This window comes from Bactrocera neohumeralis, chromosome 3, assembly GCF_024586455.1.
Source record: "Bactrocera neohumeralis isolate Rockhampton chromosome 3, APGP_CSIRO_Bneo_wtdbg2-racon-allhic-juicebox.fasta_v2, whole genome shotgun sequence".
In the NCBI taxonomy this organism is placed as follows: Eukaryota; Metazoa; Arthropoda; class Insecta; order Diptera; family Tephritidae; genus Bactrocera; species Bactrocera neohumeralis.
The window spans coordinates 71,549,619-71,564,154 of NC_065920.1; the positions used below are offsets into that span (position 1 = coordinate 71,549,619).

At 35.8% G+C, this 14,536-nt stretch overlaps 2 protein-coding genes across 2 annotated transcripts; one reads left to right on the forward strand and one right to left on the reverse strand.

Annotated features, from left to right (window-relative positions):
• Window positions 1-4,377: 4,377 nt before the first annotated feature.
• On the reverse strand, window positions 4,378-5,509 carry LOC126753750 (uncharacterized). Its single transcript, XM_050465419.1, has 3 exons — window positions 5,242-5,509; window positions 4,608-4,778; window positions 4,378-4,530 (listed from the first exon to the last, which is right to left on the reverse strand). Exons 1-3 carry the CDS (start codon window positions 5,443-5,445, stop codon window positions 4,378-4,380), a joined length of 528 nt encoding a protein of 175 aa, XP_050321376.1. The 5' UTR covers window positions 5,446-5,509.
• A 7,865-nt stretch (window positions 5,510-13,374) lies between these two features.
• Window positions 13,375-14,238, forward strand: LOC126753034 (uncharacterized). Its single transcript, XM_050464139.1, has 3 exons — window positions 13,375-13,715; window positions 13,819-13,983; window positions 14,055-14,238. Exons 1-3 carry the CDS (start codon window positions 13,497-13,499, stop codon window positions 14,205-14,207), a joined length of 537 nt encoding a protein of 178 aa, XP_050320096.1. The 5' UTR covers window positions 13,375-13,496; the 3' UTR covers window positions 14,208-14,238.
• Window positions 14,239-14,536: the final 298 nt, after the last annotated feature.

Genomic DNA, 14,536 nt, shown 5'->3' on the forward strand with positions numbered 1-14,536 from the left:
ATTATGCAGTGATGCGTAGCATACAAAAAGGCGCAGAGTGGGTGTTTTTCATACCAAAAGCCAAATTACGAATCAACATATATTTATTGATGCCAACTATGTTGAGTTGTGGTAGTGTGTGTGCGTGTGAGTGTTTGCAAACGAACACGTTCAATTGATGTTTGATTGTACGTGAGCGTAAATAATATGCGCGCCATGGTTAGTGGTGTATGTGCCGACGGCGGCGCAACTCATACGGATTCTTTTCGCAAAATTTTTGCTGGCATAATTTTCGTTGTGGCAACAAACATGCAGTCGATTTTATTTCATTCATTCAATTGTAAATAAATCATGAACTTTGATTAACGCGAAATTAAGTTGTCTGAGTGAAGTATGATAAGTGCAGGGCATAAAGAAAGAAAGAGAAAAAAATTGGTAAAAAAAAGTTACAAAAAACAGAAGAATGCAAGATTCGGCTGCACTGTTGCTATAATACCCTTCACAGTTGCGTTTCTTATAACTTTAAAGGGTATAAAGAGATCTTTATCTTGAATTTGAGCTGTTAGTTTGTATGGCAACTATATGCCATAGTGATCCGATCAGAACAATTTTTTCGGAGATTAAATGCCTTGCTTTGAAGAATAGTTCATGCAAAATTTCGTGAAGATATCTCGTCAAATGCAAAAGTTTTCCTTACAAGAACTGGAGTTTGATCGGTCAGTTTGTATGGCAGCTGTATGCTATAGTTGCTCGATTTGAAAAATTTCTGCGCAGGTTACATTGTTGCCTTAGAAAATAATCCAGGCAAAATTTCGTGTAGATATCTTGTCAAATGCAAAAGTTTTCCATATAAGCATTTAATCTGAATCTTTCAGTTTGTATGGCAGCTATATGCTATAGTAGTCTGATAACAGCGATTCCGATAGATAAGCATCTTCTTTGGTAGAAAAAGATGTGGACAAAATATCAGATCGATATGTTGAAAACTGTGGTACTAATTCGCAAATATACGGACAGGACATGGCTAAATCAACTCAGCTCGTTACAGTGTTAAAGGTATAAAATGATAGAAAAGGAAAATTTATAAAAATGTGAGTAAACAAACAAAATACGCAACGGGTTAAAAGACCATCAGCAGATAGTTCGGGTCTCAGCATTTGATTTTTCCAAACATTTTTCCGAAATATTCAACAATATAATTTCAAGGCCTCTAAAGGAAAGTTATTGGCAGTAACTCAGGTTATTGGTACTGAAAATGTATAAGCTGATATATTATTTAAATATATTTAATACTTAAACTCTTAAATTCAATTATCTAAACAAAAACACTGAACATTTACCGAAAGCTTTGATGAAAACAATCCACAAGTTAAAGTTACAACAAGTAACCGCCTCGCTTTACACTGATTTATAGCGCTCAACACATTTACTGCTATATATTTGCTCATAATTTATGCGCCAAATGCATGTATTTGCTTAATTATCATGCCATGTTTTCTTACGAAAAAATATTATAATTTGTTGCTTTTGTGACTCTTTCTCTGGCATTTTATCTTTCCCAAAGGTATTTGCGTTTGATATCATCGCCTGTACCGTTATATTTCAGCGCAATTGATTTTGCTTAGCAGCTGTTTGCCTTTGAGACCGCCACAGACATTGCCAAAAAAATCATGCCACCGCTTTGTACATCCCAAGTGACTTGATGAATTTTTTCCTTCGTTGCTGCGTCTCAAAATAGGCAACGTTTTTAACGATGCTCGCAGGAATTAGGCAGATTGCCGAAATTAACGAACTGTTAAGTTAATGGAATGGAATTAGCAAATTGGGTATTCACTTAATTTCATTAAAGGTTTTTGGGATTTGAATCTGAGCAAAATGAATTGATTTGATTATATTAAGTTGTTGATAGGAAAATTGTCTCGAAGTATGGAGCTGTTTGGAAAATTCTATTGTTTAATTGTAGAAAAAACACTGTGCGATTGATTATCATTGTTTTCATTGGCGTCTTTGGCAGTGCAGAGCTCTCAGTTAAGGTTACTTGGTTACTTTATGTTGGAGACTACACTGTATTCTTTAATTGATATGCTATTAAAATTATGAATTCGGCCAAAAATTTGAAATAGCGAAGAACGAAGTTCCCAGCGTGATTTCAAACACCTGCAAGTGATACCAGTACGTATCTCTGATATGTACATAAAAGCTTGCAATCCCTGTGGTTTATATGTAGATCTATTTACATCTATATTAAAGGTTAGATTCAATTACAAAAGCTAAGTTATACTCTCGTCGTCTCGAGACCTCGTTGACGACGAACTACGTCTAAAGCGGCCATCAGCATCAACTGATGATCAACACGTCAATAATATAAAGTAACTTGTGCTTGTTAATCGACAATTAGCATTCAGTGAGCTTACTGGCTTCGTTGGAATATCGGAACGATCGGTGGAAACCATTTTGAAAAATCATTTGCGCCTAAAGAGAGTGAAACCACGATTGGGACCAAAATCATTAAATTAAAAAAAAAACAGCGTCGCGTTAGAGTCTGCGAAAACTGCTTTCCGACTACCAGGATATCATGAAACGTACTATTACTGGAGATGAGTGTTGGATCTATGCATACGACCCGGAAACAGACGATTAATCGACCGAATATTGTGGCAAAGGTGAGCCGAACCACGTCAAAGCAGGTCACAAATCAAGATTATGTTGACAGTGATACAATAAGGCACCGTCGCATACTGCTTTGAGTCTTCGTGAGTTTTTCGCCAAATTTTTAACCAATTTCGTGCCGCAAATTGAAGCTTCTGGCTACTCACCGTTCCGGGGAAACCGTTTTCAGTCAATTGAAGATATTAAACGTGAATCTCTACGCGGATGTTCTTAGGTTACTCAGATGATACTTGGTCAAAGACCGGAAGTCGTGAACTGCTTGAGCCATATGTAAAAGAATCGTTTCTGGCCACTTCCAAGTGAATGGCGATCACAGAACTTTCCGCACTTGCGTGAACTTCAACACATGACTCCCACCTCCAGAAGTAAAGTCCTCTCTTGACGAACAAAAACCAAACTCTATAAGTCATTCATTATTCCCGTTCTGCTAAATGGTGCAGAGGCATGGACGATGACGATGACAACTGATGAGTCGACGTTGCGAGTTTTCGAGAGAAAGGTTCTGCGAAAGATTTATGGTCCTTTGCACGTTGCCCACGGGGAATAACGCATTCGATGGAACGATAAGCTTCACGACATTGACATAGTTCAGCCACTCCGTTGGAAGGACCAAGTGGAGAAGGACCTGGCTTCGCTTGGAGTTTCCAATTGGCGCCACGTAGCGGGAACGACTGCGCGCTGTTGTTAACTCGGCTATAATCGCGTAAGCGGTGTCTACGCCAGTAAAGAAGAAGAAGTATGTACATACTCTGTACTTGAATAGCAATATAGGGTTCCTATTTGGAAGTCTAGAGTTTCATATCGCTATATGACCATAGGAAGTCGCTATAAATTATAAACTTTATAAATACTAGCCTTGAACTCACTGACTCATGGCTCGAATCTGGTTATGAAATGTCTAGCCTTGCTATCAACGGAATCGCATTACTTGTGGAAAAGATTTGCTTGGGTACCACAGCCTGGCAGGAGGTGAGTGTAGGACAAATTCGGCACCTTTGCGTGGCAAGATTCGTTTGGCTCAAAATTTTTCACACTTTGCAAGATAAGGTTTACGATAATTTTAAGCGGTTTCACCAGGTCTGTTGGTATCCAAACGGTGAAGTGTACAATCCTTAGTTACAAATGGTGATTGAAAGAAGATGAAGAGGAAACATCTCAACGCTTTCTTCTTGATGTAACCACATTTGCAAGAAAACAACCTGAAAGTCTCTTCTTTGGACATCGAGCTTTGGTTTTAAGAAGAAATAGCAGCTGGCTGGCAAAAATTTTTCAACCCTTGTGTTATCCGAAAGGAACGTATGTGTCCCGGTGTATTTTCAAAGATACCTAGCGCAGAAAACAAGTGGTTAAAAAGGGTTAAATTAGTCCCATTTCGTAGCTTATACTATTCTTAACAATATTTTTTTTACATTCGTGGTATTTTAAATAGTAAACACGTGTTCATTTGCCGAAATAGAGCGAACAGTAGGACGCGTATTGATTATGCGAAATATGTTTTATATACTTCAACGGCTTTTCGGATCGTAAGGGTTAAGAGATGTTGAATTACCTAAATTACCAAATCAACGGCTCTGTCATACTTATTATACATGTGATATTTTGGGAATTAAAAATCTAGTTCTTGACGTCGTCAAATCCCAGATCAACTAATGTGTTAAATATTCGACAAAATTTTTATTTTAATTTATGAAACCTACATATATAAAAATAAGTTATATAAACAAATATTCAATTTTGCATCGACAAATGAAATTCAAAGTTCACACGCTTGACTCTATTCGTCATCCATGTACCAATTAAGGCATACTTTCCTTTCGTTAGCATTTTTAGTGGATACAATGCGACGTCATTTAAAGGAAAATTCTTCACATACAAATAGTGCTGAAATAGCAAAAGTTAACGGTGAATATAATACAAACTATAAAGTGAATACTTAACACGTCTAATACGCTACAAACCTCGTTATAAGGACAGGTATGATTCATATTTGTATACGGCATTACTAGCTGATATATGAACTGCAAGAATACATTGCGTTTGGAGCGAATGATCTTGCATACATCATAAAGGTTGTTGAAATAGTAATTTTGATAGCTGCCATTTATATATTTCATTACCACTGCTTGTAGCTGGAGAGGTGGAAAAGGAAAGCATATTTTGAATAAAAGGACACATTGAATTTGCCTTAAGGGGTTATCACCACTTCTGTGTTTCCAAAAATCGAGTTAAATATCGTGTGAGATATATTTGGGAATATTTTTCGAAAACCTTAAGTTGATCTGGAAATAGTTTCCAAGATGTGAGCGCGTCTGTTAGCTTCTCAATCGGTTGCCAAAACTTTAAACTCAATTTTCTTGAAACGTTGTTTTCGGAGTCGTTAAGGAACAGTTCTCCAAAACGCCATAACCGATCGACTTACAATTTTGACACGAAGTTCCTATACCTATTTTCAGTCTTGCTCCTGAAGTTCAGCTTTGGAATGATCGGAGTCCACAATTCTTCAACAATCAACTTTAAAGTCACCAAACGCGGTTTTTCGACTTGCACGTGGATATAACCCCTTAAGTTGTTTTTTTATAAAGCAACACGCACCATTACATTATCCACTGGGCGCTTAAGTAATTTAAATCGTATATTCACTTTGTTACTTTCCAAAGAGCATACTTCGAAAGCTAAAAAAGACTTGTCGAGAGCTATACAATTCAGTTGAGTGAAATTCGATTTTAATGTCTCAGTTGAACTAGGAGTTACTAGGACAATCATTGCAAATATGCATTTGAGAGCAAAGTAGTACATATTTTTGGTAAGTAATTTTCAAACTTCTTCACCGGTAGCGAAAATTTAAAAACAACTTTTTGGTTTAAATATCACTTTATACTCTAAACATCAGAAATAATTTTAAAATTTATTTTTATTATCAAGCTGAGTATGATAAACTGCACCGATTTTTCAAAACTGATTGCAATACTGTCTGTCTGCGCAATATATTGCATATTCATCGCAAATAAATAATGAAAATTGGACAATTAAAGGTTGTAATTATTTTAAAACGTTCACTTTGAGTGCCCCAATTTATCGATGATAAATCGAATAAGTAGGGAAGAGCAAAGTTCGGGCGTTAACGAACATTATGTAGATACTTTCGCAATTCCCTAGAGTCATCAACTTTCAATTTGATCAATAACCAAATAAAAATTTTACAACATTCAACTTGATTTTATACACTATATACGAGGTGTGTTCAAAAAGTACCGCGACAGTTTGCTGACAGTTTTCTTCGATTGCAGGGGCATGGTGCATCATGAGTTCTTGCCACAGGGAAGAACGGTCAATAAGGAATATTACCTGCAAGTTATGCGCAATTTGCGCGAAGCAATCCGTCAGAAACGCCCAGATTTGTGGAAGAACAAAAATTGGCTTTTGCACCACGATAATGCCCCTGCTCACACATCGTTGCTTGTGCGCGACTTTTTGGCCAAAAACAACACACTAATGATGCCGCAGCCACCGTATTCCCCAGATCTGGCCCCCTGTGACTTTTTCTTGTTCCCTAAACTGAAGAGGCCCATGAAAGGACGACGTTACGCTTCTCTTGACGAGATAAAGGCGGCATCGAAGGAGGAGCTGAAGAAGATAAAAAAAAATGATTTTTTGAAGTGCTTCGAAGATTGGAAAAACCGTTGGCACAAGTGTATATTATCTAATGGGGATTACTTTGAAGGGGACAAAATAGATATTCATGAATAAATAAATAATTTTTGAAAAAACACAAAATTTGCGATACTTTTTGAACGCACCTCGTCTATACCGGTATATGGATGTGAGGTATTGTAAAGAGACAAAAACTCTATTAGATCGATTGTTTCCGCCAGCATATTATTGGATTAAGCTGATTCGTTTGAGTTAATGAGGTTGATTTTCAAATAAATACGAGATCTGTATATAATAGATATTTGATTGTGATCTACTCGGGATCTTCGAATATTGCATGTTGAACGCTAATGCAAATTTTTATACCCTGAACAGTATAAAGTTTAGAACGAAGTTTATGACTTAAGAAAAGAAACATCAGAGATCCTATAAGATTTATGATTTTTTATATTTATAAATGATCAAAGTGACGAGCAGAGTCGATTTAGCCAGGTCTGCCCGGGATGTACGCGAACTAGTCCCTCGGTTTTAGGGACATCGACCTGAAATTTTGCATACTTCTTTTTCTCTTCAAGTAGAAACACATTTGTCGAGAACCCAGCTATCGGTACACCACAGGGTATGGAAAACTTTTTTATTTGACAAGATATGTTCACGAAATTTGCTTTTTATTATTGTCAAAGACACAATTTCCGAATGCCATAATCTCCGAATAAATTTTTCGGATCGCACTAGTATATCATACAGCTGCCACACAAGCCGATCAATCAGAGTTCTTTTATATTAAATTCACGCTTTGTTTTGTGTATTATAAAGCATTGTCAACAGCTGAGTATATTTCCGCGGCCCTGATCATTGAAAGCTGCGAAAGTACCTATACCATGTTCGGTAACGAACGAACCTTGCTCTTCTCACTTGTTCGATTTATAATTGATAAATTGGAGCACTCAAAGTGAACGTTTCAAAATAATTACAACCTTTAATTGTCCAATTTTCATTATTTATACATATGATTATATAATATGTTGAGCAAACAGTCATTATTGCAAACAGTTTTCCAAAATCGGTTCAGTTTACCATACTCAGCTTAATAATAAAAATAAATTTCAATTTTTTTTGCGATTTTTGGAGTAAAAAGCTCTGCTATTTAAAGAAAAAGCTCTTTTAAAGTAGCCGCTACTGGTGAAGAAGTTGGAAAATTACTTGCCAAAAATATGGACTACTTTGCTCTCAAATGCGCACTTTCAATGATTTTACTAATAACTCGTAGTTCAACTGAGACTATAAAACCGAAATTTACCCAACTGATTTGCAAAGTTCACGACAAATCTTTTGTAGTCTCCGAAGTATGCGCTTTGGACAGTAAAAGTGTAGCAAATATACGACTTAAATTGCTTAAACGGCCACTGGATAGTATAACGGTGCGTATATGTACATATATGCGTTGCGTACTTTAAAAGAAAAATAACTTAAGGGGTTATATCCACTTGCAAGTTGGACAGACGCGTTTGTTGATTTTAAAGTTAATTGTTAAAAAAGTTTTGGAAATTCCTTTTGAGAACTTGTGGACTCTTTTCATCTTAAAGTCGATCTACAGGAGGAACTCAGAAAAAACGTTTAAGAACTTCGTGCCAAATTGCAAGTCGATCGATTCTGGCGTTTTGGAGAACTGGTCCTCATCGAGTCTGAAAACAACGTTTCAAGAAAATTGAGTTTAAAGTTTTGGCAACCGATTAAGAAGCTTAAAGACGCGCTCACATCTTGGAAACTATTTCCAGATCAACTTAAGGTTTTCGAAAAATATTCCCAAATATATCTCACACGATATTTAAATCGATTTTTGGAAACACAGAAGTGGTGATAACCCCTTAAGGCAAATTCAATGTGTCCTTTTATTCAAAATATGCTTTACTTCTTCACCTCTCCAGCTACAAGGAATGATAATGAAGTATATAAATGGCAGTTACCAAAATTACCACTTCAACAATCTCTATGATATATGCAAGATCATGCGCTCCAAACGCAATGCCTTCGTGCAGTATATATATCAACAAGTACTGCCGTTTACGAATTTTAATCGCACCTGTCCTTTTAACGAGGTTTGTAGCGTACTATTAGTCGTGTTAAGTATTCACTATATAGTTTGTGTTATATTCACCGTTAATTTTTGCTATTTCAGCCCTATTTGGTGGTGAAGAATTTTCCTTTAAATGACGCCGCATTGTATCCACTACAAATGTTAACGAAAGGAAAGTATGCCTTAGTTGGTACATATATGACGAATAGAGTCAAGCGTGTGAACGTTGAATTGTATTTGTCGATGTAATATTCAATGTTGGTTTATATAACTTAGAGGTTTCATGAATAAAATAATGAGTTCGTCGAATATTTAACATCCGATTTGATATCTGGTAAGATTTTACATTTTACCGCTCGGATACCAACAGAGCCAGTTATAACCCTTAAAATTATGGAAAAACTTACCTTGATGAAGGTGAAAAGCTCGCTGGTTCTGTGGTGATTTGCTTCGCAATGACCGCAATTGCACCCGATGGCTGTCCAACGGTCACCAAGCTCCTGCAAGGCTACATAATCATAAATCGAACGAGGACAGCGGAGCTACAAACCGCTGTCATTCCGACTCACTACAACGAGGTTTGGTTGTTATTTTTGCTAATTTATCAGCTTTACAATTGCCTGTAATTCCACTGTGACCTGGTACCCAAACAAATCTTTTCCACAAGTAACTAGATTCTATTGATAACGAGGCTAGACATTCCGTAACCAGACTCGAGCCATCAGTCAGCGAGTACAAGGCTAGTATTGCAGCTGTACTATCGGAGTTTATAGCCACTTCTTATGGTCATATAGTGACATGTAATTCTGGACTTTCAGAAACGATCTCTATATTGCTATTCGGGTAAAGAGTATATATATATACCTCATATAATATTCTCAACATCTTGGTTGCACGGCTTAAAGTACTCAAACGTATTGAATCGAAAATATCTCAGAGTCGTATAATGGAATAATTAGTCCGCTTTGTTGGATTAGCGAAATTTCGGCTAAATAAGATCCCAGTTCTTACTTTATTTTTTTTATTTATTTATTTTATTTTATTATTTATTTTTGTTTTGTTTAATTTTATTCTTTTTTATATTTTATTTTAATTTTCTTTTTTTCATATTTTAAAATTTTCCCTTTATTAGAGCAGTGAGTCCTATATACTTAACTTTGGCGTGATGCATTCGTTTATATTTAGAACTTTTTCAACAAAATAATGACTATCTGTCAAATCTAGACTAATTAAGTTGTCAAAGCAATATTTGAATCAAATTAAAATAGTTTAGCTTAGCAAATCTCCCCAAACAATCAATATAATGGCGCTCAATGCAGATACTATTACAATTTTAATGTATTGATGCGATTTGGACTTTTAAATGACATTCAATATAGCAATATTTTTCGCCATTTATCCACATTTTTTTGGTTCAAATTCAGCTTTCAACTTGTCAAACTAAGCCACTAACATCCGCTTAGTTACGTACCAGTACACCCAAATGCCAGGGAAGTAAAATATTTATTAAAATATAATAAAATTATTGAGTTTCGAAATAAAAAGCGATCACAAATGAAAGTCAACACTATGAGGCTCCAAGCGTTTAACACAATTTTAAGTGGCATGTCATTCTTGACTAGTTTCGCGCCATATTTGGAGTTGGCAACAGCCGCTCAAGTGACGTTAACAAACATCAAGTGTAAAAGCTTTGCGTATAGCACCGAGTATCGTTTCGAAAATCGTTGAATTAGGTTTATGGTAGCTAAAGGAAATATTGACACGATTCAATACATTTTTGACACACAGATCCACCATTGTCAGGAAAATATTATCTCTGAATTTCGATGATATAGTACAATCGTCACGCAAACCTTACCACTAAACATTCTTAAATTCTTTTCGGACTTTTTCGTTCGTTTGAGATTTGCTTCAATTTTGTTTTTTTTTTTATGTTTTTAATAAGCATAAGTAAACTAAATTATATTATCTAATTATAATTACAGTTTTTCATTTATTACGTTTATTGAGTAAAACACAAATTAGCTTTTCTGTGCTTATACAAAAGCGGCCGATTTTGTTGTTTTTAAAGTGATACAAAAATAAAAAAAAATGAAGTAAAATATTAATTTCAAATATAGTGTAAATGAAAATAAATTAAAAATATAAACAATACCACTTTTTCATTATATGTCAGTCTCTTACATTTCGAGCTCATTTTGTAAAGCTCACTATCTTTCAATTGATTTATCTATAGCTGAATGTGATTTGTTTTTGATTTTAAATATTTTTGATTAATAACATGTCATTAACTTATTTCTAGAAAAAAAAAATCTATACCGTAAAAAGTACCAATATAAAATGTAGACAAATATGCACAATTCTTGAATTTAATTTTGAGTGGTAAGATTTGCGTGGCCACGAGGGTTGCTATATATATTTCTGGCCTAATAATGTAAATAGGCATATTTATCAACGAAAATGTTTTTCTTTATTTTTTATTTTTTTTTTTTTTTTGTCGTTTGCTGTTTTGTTTCGGGCTCATACGCATAGATCCATGATTCGTCACCTGTGACGATCTTATAAACGTCTTTTGAAGCATCGCGATTGTATTTTTTTCAGCATTTCTTTACACCAGTCCACACGTGCCTTTTTTTGAGCGATTGTCAAATTGTGCGGGATCCAACAAGAACAAGGTGTTCATGCAATATCGAATGTATGCTGGTGGGAGAAATGCATAGCCATGCCTCTATCTGAAGGTATGTTACATGACGGTCTTGCATTATCAGTTCACGTACGGCATCGATGTTTTCTGGCACAACGGCTGTTTTTGGACGACCTTCACGGAATTAGTCTTTGAGCGAGCGTCGGCCACGATTGAATTCGTTGTACCAGTTTTTCACAGTGCTATAGGATGGTGCTTCATAGCCATACAAAGATTTTAGTTCATCGATGCACTCTTGTCGTGATAATCCACGTCGAAACTTGTGAAAAATGATCGCACGAAAATGTTCACGAGCTAATTTCATTTTTTGGCCGAGATGAATTTTTTAATTCGCTGTAAATAAAACAATTCACGATTAAATGACAAAACGTTCTGAGTGATGTTATGCTAAAAAATGTCAAACTTTCCAATGGAAATGTCAGATTGCACCTGACAACACTTAGTGTTGCCCTAGGCCAGAATATATATAGCTGCCCTCGTATATATAATTATATATTTAGGCTTAGCTGCAGATGCAATTCGTCTATTTTCACACTATGACAAAAGAAAGTAAGAAAAATATTTCATAGATACCAAATCTGGTTGAAATCGGTCAAGATGGTTCTGAGAGAGAGTTAATTATACCAAAAAGTGGGCGGTGCCATGCTTATTTTGATCATGGAGAGTCGATTCGGCGCAGTTCGCAGCAAGACCGTCAAATAGTCGGTTATCATGGTGCGATAACGGTCACCATTGATGATTACGTTCTCACCGGTAACATTTTTGAAGAAATATGACACACTAAACCGTTACTTTTTCTGAGTGAACTAACACTTGTTGAATACATTCAGTTTGCTCTTCGTCCCAAATGCGGCAATTTTGATTGTTTACATATTCATTGAGCCAGAAATGAGCCCCATCGCTGAAAAAAAATCGGTTCGAAAACGTCAGATCTTGTTGGAACTTTTCAAGGGCCCATAGAGCGAAGCTATGTCGCATGGAAAGGTTGAGCGGCTTCTGTTCTTGCAGAAGCTGTATTTTGTACGCTTTCAATTAAAGTTTCGAGTTGCTGCGAACGGCGTCGAATCGACTCTCCACGGCAGCTCGGCTTCTAGACTTTCTTTACTGCATACTGAATTCGGTCGAATGTTATCTTATAATGAATGCTGGAACTCGAGATGGGTAATGGTTTGCGAATAGTACGCTCAGTAGGCCGATTAAACTGTACGTTCCAAAGTAAACAGGACATAAAAAATAGAACAGAACAAATGATTTTTTCGGCAAAATCAATATATTTTATTCAAAATAGTCTCCTTTTGCTTCAATACAGCTTTTTGCACGGTCCAAAAGCATGTCGAACGAGTGTTTTAGCTCGTTGGCCGGTATGATCGCCAGAATGCCCGTGCAAGCCTTTTGAAAGGCATCTACGTCTGCATAACGCTTTCCTTTTATGGGCAAATGCATTTTTCCCAAAAAGGAAGAAGTCGTACGGTGCCATATCAGGTGAATATGGGGAGTGGTTAATGATTAAAATGTGATTTTTGGTCAAATAATCGTCCATCGAATGTTGGATTCTGAGCAATTTTTGGTCGTCAGTCAATTTGTGCGGAACAAACCGTGCACACACCTTTCGTAAGCCCAAATGTTCATTCAAAATGCCATAAATCGATGTTTTGGTGATGTTCAATTCCATTTCCATGAATTTCAATGATGATTCCGGCTGATTTTTGATGAATTCACGCACAGTTTCGTTGGAATTTCCGGTGATCACGGATTTTGATTGGCCCACATGTTGATCGTCATTTATGTCCTCACGACCACTTTGAAAACGTTGAAACCACTCGAGCACTGGCGCCATCAGGGAGCGCTAGATTCGAAAAGTCCTATTTACTTTGGAACGCTCCTTATATTAACCATATGTTCAGCGAAGCGTGCGAAAAACATTCTTTACAGAATGTGAAAGTTGAAAGATTCGTTGACGTTCTTTCTTCTATGATGAAATGCCAAACAATACTGAACAAAAACAAAATGACAGCTTGACAAGACTATTGAAAAAAGTACCTCTAATTTGATCACCCGTTATAAGATTTTAGATTGATCTTGCAGAGCACGTTCAACCAAATAGCAGCTATCCACCAAATCTAGATTCATTAAGTCATTATAAAATATTTATTACTAATTGAAATAGCTTAGTTTATTAAGAGTTATGATAAAAATAATTGTTGTGATTATTGAAATTCCGATAATATGTTAGACAAGATATACAGCTATAAACAGAACTTGATGAGTTCATTATCGATTCGGGTAACGAACGAAGTGAAGGTGTAAAATAAATAAAATTTGGAAGAAATATAAAACCGTCAGTAGAGCTTTCAGTTCAACGAAACACAATTCAAATCCGCAGAACTCTTCACTCCCCGCATAAAACCAAGAATTATGCCCATTAGGACTACATTATTAAGACTATTCTTGGTGGCCAGTTTGACACCGCTTTTGAAGCTGACCATGGCTGATCAAATTACGAACATCAAATGCATAGTGCTCGATAAAAGCTGCGTGGACTTCACCGAGTGCCGTTTGCGTATGGTGAAACGTGATGTGAATGAAATCTCAGTGTACGCGAAACTATTCCAGCTGCCGGTGGTGAATACGTCGGTGTGTTTGAGTAAATTCAGTAAATTTTATCTCATTTTCAAAACTTACGGGAAATTTCATATTTAAAATACTAATTAATTTTATTTAAATCGCCAACAAACAGTTTCAGCTGAAATTTATGAAAAAGTCCAACGGCTATCGTCCTTATTTTGGTGAGGTGAATTACGATGGCTGCAAATTTTTGGAAACACAAAAAAATCCCTTAGTGAAATATTTGTACAGTTTCTTACTTCCCTACACGAATGTCAACCACACATGCCCGATAAATGTACGTAAAAAGGCTTTTTATCCACTTCAACAGTAACTCGCCAAGTGAAGATTGTTTTTCTTTCTTTCTAGCATGATATTGTTTTGAGAAATTATCGCATCGATGAGAAGCTTCTGAAGGGTGCTGGCTTTCTGCCAACTGGAGAATATGCCTTTTTCATCACGTGGACTTTTAATAGCATGAAGTGCGGACGCACGGAAATGTTTTTCAAACATAAAGAATAAATGGCTTGAAATAAAAAATTAGTGCATATTAGGGTGCTTTAAAAAATGTATTAATTTATTAAATAATTTTTTTTTTATTAATTTATCATTTTTATTTAAAATATGAATTTATTAAATTTTTTTGAAGCACCCTAATGCATATATTATACATTACTGTCCGCAGCCATATCGGCTGTACACTCTACAGTTCTGCATACATATATTCCTAAAGCTATAATTATGACATTTCATTCTCTTTTGCCTAAATTTACCAATTAAATGGCTTGATGAAGCATAAAAAAGTTTAAAAATTGTCATTACATATTTAACAGGTCAATTGAAAAGTCCCG

What these genes read in the sequence shown, in the direction of transcription:
- LOC126753750 (XM_050465419.1), bottom strand. Translation starts at nt 5,445, where the DNA reads ATGTACTACTTTGCTCTCAAATGCATATTTGCAATGATTGTCCTAGTA. An exon ending in GCCCAGTGGATAATGTAATG is followed by an intron (nt 4,779 to 5,241) that starts GTGCGTGTTGCT and finishes CCACCTCTCCAG; the next exon opens with CTACAAGCAGTGGTAATGAA. An exon ending in ATACCTGTCCTTATAACGAG is followed by an intron (nt 4,531 to 4,607) that starts GTTTGTAGCGTA and finishes TTGCTATTTCAG; the next exon opens with CACTATTTGTATGTGAAGAA.
- LOC126753034 (XM_050464139.1), top strand. Translation starts at nt 13,497, where the DNA reads ATGCCCATTAGGACTACATTATTAAGACTATTCTTGGTGGCCAGTTTG. An exon ending in TGCCGGTGGTGAATACGTCG is followed by an intron (nt 13,716 to 13,818) that starts GTGTGTTTGAGT and finishes GCCAACAAACAG; the next exon opens with TTTCAGCTGAAATTTATGAA. An exon ending in ACCACACATGCCCGATAAAT is followed by an intron (nt 13,984 to 14,054) that starts GTACGTAAAAAG and finishes CTTTCTTTCTAG; the next exon opens with CATGATATTGTTTTGAGAAA.